The following is a 19362-nucleotide window of genomic DNA, read 5'->3' as shown; positions in this document are numbered from 1 at the left end:
GTGGTGTAGATTTCATTTAATAAAATAGATTTAGTAAAGTTAATTAATTATACGTACGTGAAATATTCCTCAGCTGGCGGCTTTCTAATGGCATACTCAGCCAATTCATTAATGTTGTGTTTCTCTGCATAGCTTTGATTGTAGCATTCCCGCAAATAATATGTCCCATTAGCGGCTAAGCAGGCATCGGCCTTTTCATAAGAATAGCAATCTGAAAATAATGAATAATGTATTTTAATTTTCAGCCAATCACTCGCCACTAAGATCCATTCATAATATTATAAATAATTCGATAGGCACCTACAATTGAATTCGGGTTGCCAGATTTTATTAATCTTTTGCTGGGCAGAGATTTTGTATCTGACGCGAAGGATGGCTTCCAATCATGGTTTCCTAATGAATTTCAATTTACATGCGCCTGTCAATTACCTACGTGGTCGAAGCCATGATTTATTCTGGATCGGAACCGTTTCCTCGTGTCAAGCCTATCAGGCACCATTAGCGAGGGGTGCGAGACTAGGCAATGCGTTCCCCAAAGACGTAGACATTTTCGGTGACGTGCTATGTATTTTGTATTCGAAATTTTATTTTTCTGTATACAATTGAATGTTTTTTTTTGTTTTCAATATTTTATTATTTTGTACCTATAAAATTGTACTTAAGTATGTTTTTTAATTTTATCATTTTTATATATTCTCTTCTTCTCTCTTGTGAGGGTAATATTTATTATACTATAAATCTCATGTTGTGAACGCCTTGAATTTAGATTTGTTATGTCCACAATGTTTTATTTTCTTAAATAAATAAATAAAAAATCCTCCCACAATACGACATATCGGACCAAAGGATTGATATAATATATTATATTATATATTTTTTACCGCCAAATAAAAATTACTAGAGAATGTTATATGAACAAGAGAATTGAGCAAACGGCTTTGCTGTCGAAGGTAAAAAGCTCTCCAATTTGAAATATCCGGTAGATATATTGTAGGGTTGAAAAATAAAATGAACTGATGGGCTTCAAGATATCCATGATGAAATTGGTGGTTATTATCGTAATAATACTAGTCCCAAATCCCAGTCTATTGCTGAAAGGTATAGAGATTGTTATCGAATATGTTTATCTCGGGTCGGGCACATCTGAAAACGGTGAATCCGAGATTGATATCAAAAGGAGAATAGCATTGGTAAAAAATGCTATTACAACTAAAATGTGTATAGCAAGTAAGGTTTATTGTCTTCCCGGTTTGTATATTATGCTTTTTGTATTTATTTATTACTTACGTACTAAAAAAATAGAAAATATTTGTAATAATGGTTGGTGTAACGAAATATATTATATTTTATTAGCGATCATTTCCCATACAGTAATACTGAAATGCAAAACTTATGTACTTATGCAGAAACAACGTTTTACAGAATCATATAAAATTATATGTATGTATATTATAATTATATTGATATAAACCAAATTATATGCCATACTTGGGATAAACCACACGAATGCATATAATATATGCTTATAAACACAGGTGTAGTGTTCAATGTGTGTGGGTTATCACTTTGTCAGCGGTTTAAATACGAGTAGCTGTGAATTTTATTTATTATAACAGTCATAATATAATAATATGATACTATGGGAATGGATATTAGACTAATTTTCCATTTTCCAAGCTGGAGCATATGGACACCACGGCGCCTCCAAGAATCCATGTCGCTAGCCAGTCTTCTTGAGTCATTACAGGTCATACCAGCATCCCGTCACTCCGCCATATACACTCTATAGATAGTAATTAGCGGCCTTCCAGAATGCTGGAATCTGGTTGACTTGAAGAGCAGGCAAGCCAGATTGAACTTCATTCCTGCCATCTGCAATACGTGGCTAGGTTCAACATCGCCTCTTCACTCTTAGCATCTTCTCGTTACTCATAAAGTAATACCACTCAGTATCCGTCGCAAACATATGTTCTCGAAGGTCAGTATACGGTTGTTCTGAGCCTTAAAAAGGTGCCACGATTCGCTACCATAAAGCAGCACCGTCGGATACAATTGCTTCGCGCGCCAGTGCCATAGGTGGCCATGTTGTACATTTATATTGCTATTGTAAAAAAAACCACGATTGCTCACTTTTTGAACTCCAGTCCGCTTCGCAGTTCTGCCAAGGCAACTGTGTGGTGATGGAAGCAACCATGTAGTGGATAGTCCACGCGATTATCAAGTTGTAGTACAGCATCACGACGGTGGAGACGATCACCATGCCGTACCCGAGGCCGCGGAAGAGGGGACAGAATTTATTGTAGACAGCCACCGGGCCGAGTGCCGCGTACTGGCCGAAGGATAGCTCCATAAACATCAGCGGGAGACCAGCTATCACCAGCATGATGCTGAACGGTATTAAGAAGGCACCTGTTGAAGAAACCAAAGCAATATGTATGTATATAATTTTAACACAACAAAAAACATTGGAGTGACCTTGACATCGGTTAGTAATTAAGATATTTGATTTAACATAAAAAAGCCGATTGCTAATAAGTAGCGCAATTTAGAAAGCGCTTCAGAGAGTATTGTAAAAACCATTAGTTAACCTTGCCGCAATTAGACAAGACACGTATAACATATTGGCCAGTGCACATGGGCGCGAATACCAAGGGGCGCAGGTTAAAATCCTGCTGGGTGTCGTATTTAAAAAAAATATTCTAGTGTTTATATAATATTTCTCAGAAGTGTTTTCAAACTATGGATGTTGTTAAATATAGGTTAGTTTCATTACTGACTAACGCAATAAAGTATTTTGAGTAAGAAGCTACAATCTTATGTTACGAAATTCAATGACGTCCCTAAACAAAATGCCACCCCTAGGCAGTTCCAAAACGCCGCTCTATTTTTTATCATCCTTTCATAACTCCAATATCAAAAAAATGTTTAGAAAAAAAACTTACAAAATAAAATACCACTAAAACATACAAAATTAAATTTATAAATATTTCCCCCCCAAAAGTGGGATTTTTTTGACATTGGTAATACAGTGGCTTCTTACACATTCCGAACCCGACAAAAAAATATAGTCCTGTTAAACCTTTTATGTTAATTAATACATTTTGTTTCCAACGAGTGAGCTGATTTTTTAATATAAAGATATTTTCGTTATTATTAAGTTTATGTAGCTGTTTCTATATATACCAAATGATTCTCCTCGATGTGAAGCCCTTGGAGTAACTGCCGCCCCCAAGCGACGCTCAATCCGCTTACCCCCACGGTCACTGACGAAATTATTCTTAAAACTGTAAATAATATTTTCGACCTACTTCTAACAACGACAAAAATGTTATAGGTTATTTCACTCCACAATGGATCAGATTTCATATACTAGCATGTACAATTTCGACCAATAAAATTGTTGCTTATTACATCAATCGGTATTTCAAATTCGAACCTTCATTAAAATTTGAAAATGTTTGTCTTATAATATTATGAAACAGCTGATATCGTGCGATTTTCTTATATACCTACTATCTTTATCTCTATAATAATTACAAGATAAAAAGAACTTTTTATAAACAACGTTTTTAAATTTTCTGTTATTTATTATTATGCTCAATATGCTCAAACTTGTACTTGATATGAAGTAAATAAAAAACAAACAAATATAGAATACTGAAATGTCATTTTGATTTCCATAGTAACGCACGTATATATTAACAATTTAGTTGCTAGGACCACCCACTTAGCAACCAATAATAGTGGATTGGATTACGGATTTCTTCCGGAATAACTTTTCATACAAAACAGAATTATCTGAAAATGAATTCAAGATGGCTAAAAGTATTAAAATAATGCATTGGCATCGTGTTCTGATATATTCTAAAAGTTTCAAATGTCTAGCTAGTCGTGAAGTTAGTTAAAAATCGATTGCAAGGTTTGTACTGGATAAACAACCACCGGACAAATAAGAATACGAGCTAATAAAAACGTTGTAAAAATACTTGTAATGCAAACGCGCCAGTCGCGTTGTTAGCACTAAATGGATCATTATTTTACGCTGAGATGTTGTGAAGTCAAGTTATAGTTTGTTTTTACTAAAATTTTATTAATTTATAAATAACATAAAATTACACAATCTAGTAATAATACTGGGTGATAGTGACTTAAGTTTTAGAATAATTAAGAAGCCATGGAAAATATACATTCCCATATTAATAACATAATAATTAATAATTTAGTTTGAATACCGTAATTACCGGTGATGCCTTATCACGGCAATTTTGTACGCCCTAGTTGGCGCCATAGGATTTAAGTTTCTTTACCACTAATACTAGTGGAAGGAAATGTGGGCTCTCGTGATATTTAAAATTAGAAGGTCAAACCAATAATAATTATAGACCATTAAATAATTCACAATACTTCAGTCAAGGCACCTAATAAATGTATAGGTGCCGTGCGAATTGTGGCAACATTAAAGGTCTCTGAATCAGCGTAGCAGTGCCGTAGCATTGGCGTAGACGTCGCGTAGACATCACGTAGAAAGCAGTTGCTACATAACAATATTTTGAGTGGAAAGTTTTATAATAATGAATCAAAAAATATCTGAGATAACTGTATGTTGTCGTTGTCAGTTTTAAATGTTTGGAGAAGATCGAATTTAAAACGTAGGTACACAACTATTTTGAAAATCACATGTAAAATAGTACATCATTATCACAGAACAGATTGATAAACAGAATTCAGATAGGCTATACCCCAATACACTACATGGTTTTCAATGTGTGAGTGTCCTACGAAAATGAAACATACTTTATAGACGTACAATAGCGTGTGTTGCAACCTTTAAATCAGTGACGTCCCCTGGGGGTAGGCAGATTAAGCGTCGCTTGGGGGCGGCAGTTACTTGAAGGGCGGTAAACCGAAGAAAATCACTTGGTATATATAGAAATAAAGGTACTGTTCGGTTATCAGGACTACAGCGGAAAACACATTTTGAAAATAGCCGATAAACTGGATTATTAGGTTAACCTAACCTAACCTAACCTAACCTAAACTAACCCAAACTAACAAATAATCTAGTATATTGGGTATTTTCAAAATGTGTTTTCCGCTGTATTCCTGATAACCGAACAGTACCGAAATAAATACCTAAACTGAGTACTTAATAGCGAACATATCTCTCCTTTCAAAAATTCAGCTCACTGATTGGAAACATAATGTATTAATTAGCATAAAAGGTTTAACAGGACTTTAATTTTTGTCAGGTTCGTGATGTCTAGTTTACTTCCGTTGCACTCGACGTCCTTGGTGACCAGAGACGACACGAGCATGGATATTAAAAAATATTGTATAAAAAATGGGGCGGCACTATGGCATTGCCCAGGGGCGGCATTTTGTCTAGGGACGTCACTGCTTTAAATATACCAATATTGAATGAGCGTCAGTGCATAAGCCGAGAGCAGTTATCAGAACGAAGGACAAGCTTAGAATGACATATTCTTGACACGCATTTAAGTTTATCTCATATTATTCCACACTCAAGATCGGTTGCTTGTTACTCCACACTCGTTAGATATTTCAGTTCTCATTAATTCTGTGTTTCCTGATTATTAGATATATTAATGAGACCAAAATATCTTCTGCAATTCTTCCAAATTTGAAACTAATGTTTTTTTTACAGTATAAAGGTATGATGCTGGCGGGTGTTTCGTGTACACTAACCTAACCCAATATCAGTAACAACTGGACGTACAATATATGTGCACTAACCTGACTAACCCATCAATGATAATATGTTTACCTTTAATATTATTTGTTGTGACAGATTTGGTCTAATACGATGTTGTTGGTGATTACTTGAAAACACAAAAATACGGGTTCCATCCAGGCGAAGCTGTAAATAGGTATAATTGTTGAGTGTGGTAATTTCAAAGTTCAGTTGTTTCCCTATACAAGACATAGTCATAGCGATATTTAACCTTTTTTGTTTACGCATCCTCAATGAACCTTGTAGGTACTGATATTTGTAATCCCATTCATCACTTATAGTGCAAGCTTTTTTACCATGAATGGTTGCTAGTCATTATCCCAACCAATTAGGTTCATTAATTGGAACTAAAACTCTACAAACATGGCCATCGTGTTTTTCATTTCATTTTATATAAAATGGGTAAAGTTTTTTACTTTATAGCGACAATCAAACACTTGACAAGACGCGATCAGAGATAATATGTAAAACTTAATAAAACGTTATTTCATGGGCTCTTCGATTATATTGAGAATCTACCGAATCCTAGGTATACACAGGTACGACCTCAATAAAGCATCCGAGTCTGTGAGCTGACATATCAGTACTCGGTGACAGAAACGATCACGAAGAGGTGTCACACGTGACGGGTTACTCCGTAGTCCTATAACATAACATAACATAACGGATTTCAGATCACCCCTCGTTCTACAGCGATACTACAAATATATCTACCAGTGGCGTGCAGGCTATAGATTCTGTAGATGCGGAGCATCCCCAGAAACAATCCATAATTTATGCTATGTTATAATTTAATATAATACTTACGTCCAATTGTATGGTAAATTTTACTGACCTTTACATTTCTTATATTTATAATTATTCGTAAATATTTTTGGAATATGGTAAATTTACAACTGCCATATTATAGACCTCACTACTTCACCGGCCGTATGCTAAAATTAAATAAGTAAAAAACCGTAAGTATATATTCTTTTTTAACACTACAACAGGCTTAGATGCCCAATGACAGTAGTGTTTGTTTAACAGTAATGTGTTCATATTAATATAAGTGAAAAACTCAAATAAATATATTGTGTCCTCACCGGAAATCGAACCCGGAGCTCCCGAATGAAAGGCCAGCGTCTTACGCACTGGGCTACGAGAGCAAAAATAATACCGGCACCACTACAAGGAAAAGTCACCGCACGCCGTCGATATTTACGCATATTAAATCTCTTTGATATATGTGCTGCACGTCTCACATGGTAGAGAGCAAGGTGGAGATAGATCGAGGGAAATAGTGCGATCTTGTATTACTCCTATGCAGCGTTGCTATAGATATATCATTATAAATCGTTAGGACGTGTTTGATTTTAGAACTGAGATCATACTGTGATGATCTCAGTTTATAAAAAAGTATTGAATGTTCTTATCAAATGTTAGCATGTGGCGCTCTCACTCAGCGGACAACCCATACTGGTGGATCCATAGATCGTGATAGGGTACAGCAAGTAGTTTGTTTAATATTCGTCATACATTACTAAATCACAATGTGGTCAAATTGCTAATAGTCTGCTAAAATTCAATGCTTATGCACTCATTTACAAACTTATAATTATTATTATAAGTTTTTAAATAGGTTTATCAATTTATATCAAAGAAACCAATGATATTAATATGGACGAAGCATCTGGAAAAATATTGACATTCACCTTTTTGTCGGGTCTGCCTAATGGCATAATCTGTTCTAACACCATTTACAATAAAGGTGATATTGATATAAATTCCCGATGCTTTTTGTCAGATCTGCCGAATGGTTCGGTTCGAACGGGTTCGCTCAAATGAACATTGACAATAGAAACACTGTTCTAACGCCATTACAATAAATGTGATATTGCTATAAATTCCCGATGCGTGATATCGCATAATGTAAATTGCGAGACGTCTACCTATACATGTGCGAATGTCGCTATGCGCGAATTTACTTGCTAGCTACTGTACTGAGTGCATTGTCCATTAAGGCTATACCTCAGCTGAGGCATGGTCTAAAAAGATGGTGACTAGGCGATGCGCGGATTGCGGGTCGCGGGTGTAAATGACGCAAGCCGAACGAAACATAATTTGTCATAAAAGTTCAAAGTATATTCGTGATAATAATAGTATTTATTTACATTTTATATTTATTGTACATGTTTTCTTTTTTAAGTACATACGTAAAGTTTTTTAGTCATCTTTACACGATTTAAGAATATTTTCATCCGACGCCATGACAAAACGAATCGACGTGCAGACGCCTCGACTATCGCTCTCCGAATGGCAACGCAGCCGTAATTTCGTTCCACATACAGTTGAAAAATATTTGCCGTTTCACTTATGTACGCTCTTAATAATGTCATTGAAAGTAACCGACGAAGTTCGTTCGATAATAACTTATTTCTAGTTTAGACTTACAGTTAGATTTTTAATGGAGTAATGTTGTTTTAGTTCAAAAGGATTAAAAATTACCAGAATTATAAATACCTAATTAGGTATTATAGTCGTCAACTTTGTAAGAATGGTAAATTTGATTTACGCACGCAACTGATTTAAAACAAAGTGACATTTACACAAACAATAAAAATAAGTACGAAATAGTATGCCTGCGATTCTGTTATTCTATTTTTAAAATAAGAATCGCTAGTGAGTCGGGGAGAATTGATGGTTTTTATTGCAATAAAAATAGCAAAATTTTCCCCAAAGTGTCTTTTTGACAACGTGACAGGAAAAAGTTTTCAAACTCTTATCCAATTAGATGGTTTAATTGAATTCTACGCACGATAGCATTTTGTAAATGTAATCCTCATTACGCTAAAAGACTATTATTGGGTACACTTGAAAGAATATTGTACACACTACCTTCAGTTGTATATTAATTAATATTTTTTTATTGTCTCTATAATCTCTATAAAAGATCTGGGTCGACTCACAAAGAGATTTTTTTACGAACATAATTTACTTGGTCCGAACACACATTGAAAAACAGCGTGAGAATTTAATAGATCCAGGATTCCTTTATGAACATAAATAAATGCATTATCAACACAAAGGAATTGCCTAGGTATTGGAAGGCAGAAGATATTTACAGAGTCAAAAAATAAATTAGTAAAAGTATGTTAAATTGACGAAACAAACGATGTTAAAAATTACACTTTTAACACTACAATAGACTTCAATACGCAGTTACAGCATTGTTATGGTAGTGAAACAGTAGTATAGTAGTAGTAGTAGTAAAACAATCATAGAGTCATTCAGGCTTAAAAAAATTCAAACATGTATTGTGACCTCAGCGAGAATTAAATACGGAACCAGGTCGCCACATATTATTATTTCAATTTCAATTTATTTATTTTTAACATATTGTGGACATTACAAATTATAATTTTAAGACATTCACAACATGACATTTAGAATCAAAGAAATATAAGACAGTATTACATAAAAAAAGAGATAGATATAGATAGTATGTTATTAAACAGTAGAAATGTGTAAATACAAAAAATATAAATTAGATAGGTGCAAGGAAGTACACCGGATGAGTTAAGCAGACCTTATTTTAAGAATTTGTAAAACAACGTCCACCTATACTCATCCTCACGTAGGTGGAATATATCAACACCCGAAGCAATTTCGTTGAACATAGTTATCGCCCTCCCAATTGGCATTACCAGTGGTAGGTTGGTTCTGCACCTTGGGAGAATAAACAACTGATGTTCTCTATTTCTAAGATAGTTATCAGGGACACACAGGTCAACACTGCCCAGAATGGCAGAGTTCTCGTTTATACCTCGTATACCTCGTATTATAATAGTACCTATCAGTTACAAAGGAAAAATCATGCACTGGTCTTCCTCCCAGTGTCTTAAATTAAAGAAATCATTCTATTTACTGCGATTTATTTTTAATCTAGTTTATTCTAATGGTTTAATATTGCATCATTATTAAAATTGGACTGAGAATTGGGGATCATTGTCTCAACGCTTTGTATAATATTGTGATGAGGTAGCAACGTCACTACTCTAACTTAGAGTTTCCCAGTTTTCCGAGTTCCTCAGTGTTTCCCAAACTATGGTATGCGAAAGACTTACAGGTGCAGGAATACGCGATTGAACTTTGCTGTGAAGAATAATTCTTATACGTTTGTCGGAAATACTATAATGTTGAATATCAGAAAAGTGATATGACAAAAATAATATTATCTACGACACGACAAAAATTCTCCTATATTTATATGAATTATAAACGAAAGACAGGTAAGAAAACCTATAACAAGCTTTCACACCTATTTCTGAAAAGAAACTATTTGATTTGCAACTCGGAAAACCTAAAAAATACGCCTAGAATCAGTCTAAAAATGGGATAGGCACGCTAATGAAATATTGTTATAAATTATTTCACTTATATAATCATTCTTTATTAGAAAAAATCACGTATGAAAAATTTTATAGTAATGTACTGGTTGAGTAATTTCACAAATAAAAAATATAATATGTAGTAAATTAAAAAAAACATGACTTAAAGACTCCGTGATTGCACTCGAAAAAATACGACGATCAATAAACAATTATCCAAGCACGAAAGTAATGATAAAAATATATTTTCCACGTAGATCGAATACACCAAAAATCTGTTTGGTGGTATAGCATACAAATAGTTGCATATTCGTGTATTTAGGTTAGCCGTCATTTCGTGACTATTTGATATCTTTGATCATTTTTAATTAAAGCATTTATACTGCCCTACTAAGTAAAAAGAAAGAAAGAGTTTTTGGTTTTAATGAAATGAGAACTCAAGTTTTAAACTACATTATCTCTTATATCAGGGTTCCCCAAACTTTTTCTGCAATGAAACACTTCGCAAAGCCGGAAATTTTAACGGAACACTTAGTTTATTTTGTAAGTTATTTATTAGCGCAGCTAACCGTTCTGCCAATTTTGGCAACTCTCGTTAAACTGACAAGACTTGTCAGCCGGTCAGTTAAAAACAATATACCACATCTTTTTCATGCGCACTGTGTGAGAAAAGATGGTCCTCCGTCTGTACCTAGATCGTGGCCCCCACATCCCGAAGCGGACCCCCAGGCTAGGATCTTTGGCGGGCCCCCTAAGGTTAAAGGCAATGTGACAATCTACAGTTGCATATTCCAAATGGTGTTCGAGGTAAAATTAAGGGTATTTTAGCGATTTTTTTATAATTTTATTACACCCACTTTTATGTTGATATGCACAATTATGGGCATGTCAAATATCGACAATAATAAAAAATTGTAAGTATGGCATTTTTTTTACTATTAGTGCATGTTTGTGATGTGTGTTTATCTCACTTGGCCGGTCGATCTCTCACGCCAGGCCCGTAAGCCCAGGCCCCCAGGCTAGAGGCCTGTCAGCCACCCCCTTGTGGGAGCCATGACCTATCTAGATACTCGAAGTCATAAACATCAGTGGAGATTGATCATCACTCGCCTTTCAATATGAAGTAGAATCTTTAATTATTTTAGTTTTACTTATTTTACTCTACTTAGTAGAAGATCTTTAAATGTGTTGCAGTGTATAAAACTTTTCCAAATGGTCGCGGAACACCTATTCAGGTGTAGCGGAACACTGGTGTTCCGCGGAACATAGTTTGGGAAACCCGGTCTTATATTATGTATATTTATTGGATTGTTTTGACATAATCTCTAAATAGACAGTGTAAGGTAGTTTAAAACTTTGGTTCTCATTTCGTTTAATCAAAAACACTGTCTTTTTACTTAGCTGGGCAGTATAGATATTCACAAATAGTTAAATATGTACTTAATCAATACATTCGGTCTTAAGTATGTACATCAAATTGATTCAGGACAACGTAAAACCTATAAGTGGGTCAATAATTTGTGACTATATTATATAAATTTTAATATAGCTATTATTTCTCCACTGTAGTATTTTGCACCATTTATGTTGAACCTGTTAAGTTAATAAAGTCAGGCAGAAATCCGACCGTGATAGTTTAACATGAGTTTCCAATATCCGGCAATGAACGTCCGATGAGATGTAGCACGACTTTTCCGGACATACATAGTACGTACTAGTGTCATACAATAAACATACGTTCGAATATGCAAACGAAAGATTAGCTCGCATCCGTTTAAAGTTTATTAAACCAGGGTAAAGTTATGAACACGCTACTTCAACATAGTATGAGAGATGGTATATTTTGTATTTTTCATAACAATCCATTAATGCTTTTAAAAAAATTACCAACAGTTTTATTTGTACCAAAAAATACAATATAATATTACGCCGCAATCTCAGAGAGGAATATAATTAGCTTGGAGAGGCTTTCGTCCAGTAGTTGATAGATTTAATCTGATGATAAAGTAACTAGTAATAATTACTACCGTATGAATTAATTATTATTAATACTTAAAAAAATCATAAATCATATTGAGATGCTTCTCAATTTATATGCAAAAAAGCAACTCACTACCATAAACAATTGTATATTTTTTTGTACTAATCATATTTTTGTTGATGCATTCAACAATTGTTTTGGAGGTTATTGTATTGAATGTGATGATCTACTAGTAGTTTTTTCCTAAATGGGATTCCATGGATACCCAGGGTTCTCAGGGTAAAATTGAAGACATTCCATGTATTTTTAGTGATTTTTTGTTTAATTTTAAATAAATCCAATTGATTTATTAAGTTGTCGGCACTTGGAAATCTTAGCATCATATCATGAACACTGATCTTGATCCCTTTTTTGTGGTAGTCAAGAACAGTGGCGCACTCAGGATTTAATATTGGAGGGGGGGGCCAAGGAGGAGAATGTAGATTAGTCCCATAGGCTCTTTTTCTTCTTCATATAATTATTATTTTTACATATTTTCACAATACACGGCGGTATTTTGTACAGTTGCTCCTAGTTTTTATTAAATTGGAGGCATGGTGGCAGTAACCGTTGAGCGTGTCATCAGCGACTGGCGGATTGGAAGTGACTAACAGCGACCATGCTGGACATGTGCACTTAGTATGCTAAAACATTACTCAAATAATATCAGCTGTGCTACCCATCATCACATATGGAGGTTAATTTGTATGTACCTCCACCATTGTTGTAGCAGAGATAGGGAAACCGCCAGACGTTTCCAAGTCCCACACTGTATCCAAGAAGTGATAGCAGAAAGTCGAATCTTCCGGTCCAGTTTCCTCTCTCTGGCTGCGGTCCGGGAGTAGAACGTTGTGACAGGCGCTCCGGGTCCAAGGGGGCCTGAGAATTCGCCACTGACACCTTGTCATTCTGAAATTAAAGTAAAATGGTTAGGTTTAGTGATTTAATTAAATATTAAATTCAAGAATACCATATATCTACCGAAAAATGTTTTTTTAATAATCTGTCTTTATCAACATGTCTGATTTATAATTCGTTCGCCTTGGATACCAATTTAGTAAGACCAAAATAAAACAACAAATTCATCGAACCAATGAATTAATCTGAACAAAAAAGATCTTGAATAATAACTGTAGATGTTATTAAAATAATTTATTGAGGGGGTTGTTTTCTCTTAACCATGTTCGATCCTAATAAGGTCATATGGGCCTCCACAGGGTGGAGGTTTTGTATTAACATATCTTGTTTTTACGAGAAATGGATGTTAGCCACTGACACGAGCAGAAACGCCGACCTTCAGTTAGTGTTTGTGGCAGAGTATGGTTTAACGACATAACTATACAAATCTAGCCTTGTAGTCAATTCTACTTCTCAATAGCCTTGCGACAACCTCACGACACGGTTCAGACAGGATATATAAGTCCCATGGTTCTAAACTATGGAAGAAGCAGGGAAGAAATGGTCGAAAGAGACCATGAACAGGTAACCAGTAGCGTAATCGTTTAGTAATAGGAAGTAAAATGTATGTTGTTAATCTTTTCTTTGTAAATGTAATAAAATTTTACGTAAAAAAATTTCGCCTCCGAAAATCGAGACTGCTAAAGAGTAATTGGAACGCTGTGACCACAGGCCTCGAAACGTCACATCACGTAAGTTCAGCGCGATGTATTTTGGAAATAATTTCCGGGAAATCTCCATTAAACTTAGAAAATAAGTTATGGAAGAGATTGTTTACGTAAAATTTAGCAAGTACATGCTTCAATAACTTTTATAGCAATAATGGAAGTGTATGAAAATTGGAAAAGAAAATTGAATATTTATAAATTTATATACTGTATAATTGTGAATAAAGAATTTTTATACTAATTTTATCAATACAAGATAGAAGCTAACTACTGTTATAAAAATACTGTAAACGCGTACCTATATTTATAGACGCGTAATTATAATTATAGATTTTGTTAATGCTATAACATACTGACTATAACGAATATTGTAAAAGTAACAATTGGAAAAACTTAAGATTCTGGCATAGATGGGTTTCTACCCATAAACAATAATAAATCTTAATCGCATCTTGGGTAAATAAAAGAATTAAATACTGCAACTAAAAATACAAATTGGCGTGTGACCTTGAACTTTAACTGAATTCTGTCCGACTAGAATTTACGGCCCAGCTGTGCTGGCTCGCGAGGTAAAAATAGATTCAAGGTTACATCCATATTACTATATAAAAGTCACTATGCAAGATTAAATAAGTTAGTAACTGTTCGTGTATAACATCTTGTTAGGATTAAGCATTTATATATTTAAGTTGAAATGTTAAGTATAATATTATAGTATTTTCTCGTAATAATATTCGTCCGAAAAGTAAATATCGAATGAGAAAGTTTCTGCGGCTCCAAACAGTTTTATTAAAACTTAGTAAAATTCTATTGGCCTAAAAAGGCCAAGAGTGGTGGAAAGGACTAGTACGTGGGTGTCAACCTTTCATTTTGACATTTTAAATTTAAAGACTGCCATTCCCTTATTTAGTACCCGAATACTTATTCCGATACCTCGATGGAAAGCTAGAAACTTTCCCCTTCGTTTGAACACGAAAAATCATATAAAATCAACTATTTTGCTTACGTCATCCTAACTGCGCATTTAAGGGACATGTTCTAGAGGGTGCTTGAAACACCCCTATTAAGTCTTAATTTTGCGAAAATAAAGTAGAGTAAATTTAACCCGACTAAATTAGAAGATATCTCTATTAGAAAGTTGCCAGGAACGGGAGATATACGTAAATTTATCCCGTGAGAGAAAGATATACATCTGCTATCCCTTTCGGACTGTTTCCTGTTAAACCTCTATCCGAAGGGTATAAAAGGCGACCACTTTTCCCGTAAAATCATTAGTTTCTACACTCTTCACCAGCGATCTTCAACAAGCAGCAGTCCTCACTGCAAAGTTGTGAGACATGGTTCTCAGTACATTCGCGATTCATACGTACCAGTAAGTCCCCTTCGACGGGCAAAACGTAGCGCGAATAACACGTATCTGTCGGTAGTGACGTCGGCCGCTAAAACGTAGCACGAATACCACGTATCTGTCGATAGTGACGCGTTCGCGGAGTAATTTTATTTTTCATTACTCATCATACGAGGTGACGTAATCGGGATAAATTACGCGATCGGATTTGTTTTATAAAAAACAAATTAATAAACTCAGTCTGTAATAATAAATTTTACAAATCTTTTCGGGATTATAAAATAAATTTTTGAAACTTTATTAAGTAAACATAATCATAAAATAGATTTTAGTAAACAAATTCATAAACATAAAAACAAATTTTAGTAAATAAATTTGTAAACATTAAGCAAACCTTTTGTAAACAAGTCTGTAAACACAAATAAATATTTGTAAATACACTGTGAACATAAATAAACTTTATAAACAACAATAAAATAATTCTATTCTTTTATAAACCTAATACTGTGTGACCAAAGAATAATTTATATTTTCTTTCTTATGGGAAAATATTTCATGAATTAAAAATATCCAAAGAATATCTGCGTATACATTCTCTGAATTAGGTGTGACTTTTTGGGAACTTGTGAAAGATTTCACAGAGATCCTATAGTGAACAAATAAATAGTTTGCTGATACTTTAATGAGATTTAATTACGGGAACAATGACAGTTAACCTTATTGTGTGACCGTGAACTCTAGTACCTGAATAAATTCGGCACCACACCAGCTGAGAGTTTTATTCGGGAATTCAAAAGTTGTGATACTACAAAGGAGATCCACCTCTCCTAGTTCATCACTAGTCTCCTCAGTGACGGCCCGGTAGCATTATTGAGCTAGCCGTGAGCCGGGTCATGTCACCACGTTAGACAACCTATTAGGTCCACACTCTGACTCACACACAAATTGGAAAACAATATGTGTACTTGCCAGACGATTCGATTCGAACCTGGACCTACGATGTCAAAAGTCGACACTTAAGCCGCGCGGCCATCGTGGGCGTCAAACGTAAGTTATGTATGAGAAACTTATTTTTTTTAAACTACCATATGGAATAATATAAAACTTCCATTAATTACAATTTAATTATAAATATCTTTATTATTTTGGTTTATAGTCAAACCTTAGTATAGTTTAAGGCCAACATAATTAAATAACAACGTAATTTATGCTTCTTAATGTTTAAATATCAAGACCATTCTAATCAGTATGTGAGTAAAAATAACAAAAATATATACCTATAGATATGAAAGGAATACTAAAAACAAAATTGTGTTCACAATAATATAGGTACCTACTGTGATTTCTTTTTCAGCATTTCTACTCCAGGTGTACGTACATCCACAAAATATAAGGGCTGGAAATTTTAGTAAGTAGTAGTAGCAAAGTATTTTTATTACATAAAATAGTATTCTTTTAAACTTCTCGCTCTAATGGTTTAGAATATAGTCATATTTCAGTACGTCCATGTGAAGTGGTGTTAAGATTTTTTTATATTTATTAATTTTTAAAAGCATTTATAAAAGTATTAGTAAAATTTATGTCGAAATTATTACAGTGAAATATTTACAATAAAAAAATATATTGATAATCTCTAAGCAGCATCTAAGCAGTCGATAAGTATAGAATAGACCCACTGAAGGGATTATACCAATTATCGTTTGTTTTTATTTTTTATATAGTGGATATAATATATATTTAGTGATATTTCTCATTTATTAGCTAATTTTATTAAATACGAGTTGCTGGCTTCCATTGTTTAGAAGTAATGTCAATTTAATGGGCTAACTGAATATATTAACAGTGAGTAAGTGACTAATGTGTGTACATGTTTTACAAACTATTCAAAAAATATTTTTATACTAATCCTTTACTTGCCAGGCAATAAAGTTTTTCGCCTTCTTTTGTTGAATAAATTTATTATGCTATCGAGAGTTGACAGCTGTATTCGTTGTCAGTGTGCATTTATATTTGGTGTGTAGTGAGGCATGGAACCTGAATATGTCGAAAGCCGAAACCCGGGGTCGCAAAAAAAATCTCAAATGGAATAGTACAAAACTACCCAAAAGTCGATAGTATTAATTATTAACTAAAACATCGGCCGCGCGGCTTAAGCGTCGGCCTATAGCGTCGTGGGTCTCAGGTTCGAATCCAATTTGTGTATGAGTCAGATTATGGATCTAATAGGTTGAGCAAGTGGCCGACATCCATTTCTCGTAAAAACAAAGTCTGTTAATACAAACCTCCACCTTATGGAGGCCCATATTTTGATCTCATTAGGATCGGACATGGTCGAAAAAAAATCATTAGTTATTTTATTTATTTTTTTAACTATAATTACAATCCATTTTCACCGAAAACAAAATTTATCTATTCGAAGTACTTAATCGAAGATTTTTTTTTAAATTATAATTAATTTGTAAAGAGGTTTGTTAATACTAATGAAAAATCATACTTGAAAACTATAAATCTTTAAAATAGGTATCTAAATAATTATGAATTAACTTCTACAAACTAATCGATAATTTCGACTTTCACACCATTACCAAGCTATAAAATATACAATATGTCATGTATATATCGTATCAAAATATTTCTAATGATTTAGGCATTTTCCGACATTTTTTTCCGATAAAATCTTTGTCAGATGAAACCGCTTGAAAATGTTGCATTAAGTAAAAATAATTGTCATTAAATTCTTGTATTAGTTTTATGTAATTCTTTGTTATTCTCGTATTGTTGATAGCTCTTATTGAACAATGTCGTAAACTATCCGCGGTGCCATGCCATGCCAAGATGTATCGTAAATAGAAAATCAGTTTTTCTTTATGTATATATTCAAAACTGGTTTTCACAGGTTTACCAATATGATCAGATGTTAAATTGTTATTGAAAGCACATAATATAATATATTACAGTCATTATGAACTATTGTGATTATTTACTTAACATCTATGTAATATTATTTAAACAATATCAAAAAAACATTTAAATAAATTTTGGTATCAATAAAATAATCATTCAATCATATTTTATAATACCTAATGTTTAGTTTTTAATAGTATGTATACTGTGCAGATAATATATTATATAAAACGTATTTATGTTTTTTATTCAACAAGATAGATACCCATATGGTTGAATATATTGGGAAAATCCAATGTAGAGGTACATTAAACAACCTAGAATAGTCTATTTCGAGCCCTTGTGATGGGTACCGGGTGACCTCGAATCTGGACCTTGAAAATTGTATACAATATGGTCCATACTGAAAACATTGAAAATGCTTTTTTAACAGTATTGAGTTGCAATTCGTTACATATGTTACTGAACAAGAAAACCGTGTACATTTGATAAGTAATATTGATATACTTACGTCCCACATGTCAAGGTCAACTTTTATCTTAGAATCCGAACTAGGCCGCTCCATCTTTTGTTTTGAAACTGTCCTTCCAGATGAGGTTGGAAATAATTAGAAACTGGACAACTTCACTTGAGCAATACCTTCATTTGACTGATGTTATTATCAGGTATCAATTATTTTGAGATATACAGGAACATTTTCAACCTTTTAGCGAGTTTTTCTTAATTGACTCATCATACGTGTGTCAAATTTAATTAACAATAATTTACAGTTCCAATTTCAAAAAATACATTGTAAATATATTTAACATTTCATATCAGTATCAAATCGTTTTTAAAAATATTTAAAGCCATCTGTTTCCGTCTATATAAAAATATAAACATTCTTGATAAACATTCGTAAACTTTTCACTATGATAATTATATTTTAGTTAAATAACAACGGTCACCCCTGTATTTTTATGGTTTTAAATTGTCATGTGATTGATTATTATTTTTTTTAGTTTGGTTTATAAATTCGTGTTAAAGTTAAAATTTTACGTCCGAGTCTCCGGGGTTCAGGCAGGTTTCTGGCGGCAACATAAAATACCCGAGGTCAGGATCGATCGGGACGTCCCGGCAAGCGGCACCTTGACCACGAAAACAATCCGCCCGGCGATGCATCAACCGACGGTGGAGATTCACTACCCGCATATGTAAAGGACGCGAGGACCGGCGGCCAGTCTAACCCATCATACGGGGGGAAGCCCCACGCTGGGTAATTATTGGGTTATTGTTTTCGATCGGGCAGAGATCGCGGTGTTGTCGCGCTGGTGTGATGCCGGCGGTGCAATCCAAATTATAGT

At 33.9% G+C, this 19362-nt stretch overlaps 1 protein-coding gene across 1 annotated transcript in view; it reads right to left on the bottom strand.

Annotated features, from left to right (window-relative positions):
• The window catches only part of GlyT (Glycine transporter), a 37149-nt gene extending 17787 nt beyond the window's left edge, over window positions 1-19362 (bottom strand). The window contains exons 1-4 of the mRNA XM_085958797.1: window positions 18531-19362; window positions 12856-13051; window positions 2131-2409; window positions 58-211 (exon numbers count right to left, since the gene is read on the bottom strand). Of these exons, the coding sequence (XP_085814923.1) occupies window positions 58-211; window positions 2131-2409; window positions 12856-13051; window positions 18531-18584 (683 nt within the window). The 5' untranslated portion in view covers window positions 18585-19362. The remainder of the gene's footprint in view (window positions 1-57; window positions 212-2130; window positions 2410-12855; window positions 13052-18530) is intronic.

The sequence above is a fragment of the Rhyacophila brunnea genome, unplaced genomic scaffold, assembly GCF_057557595.1.
Source record: "Rhyacophila brunnea isolate RB1 unplaced genomic scaffold, BYU_Rbru_1.0 scaffold_8, whole genome shotgun sequence".
Lineage (NCBI taxonomy): Eukaryota > Metazoa > Arthropoda > Insecta > Trichoptera > Rhyacophilidae > Rhyacophila > Rhyacophila brunnea.
This window is presented reverse-complemented; position numbering and strand designations above follow the sequence as displayed.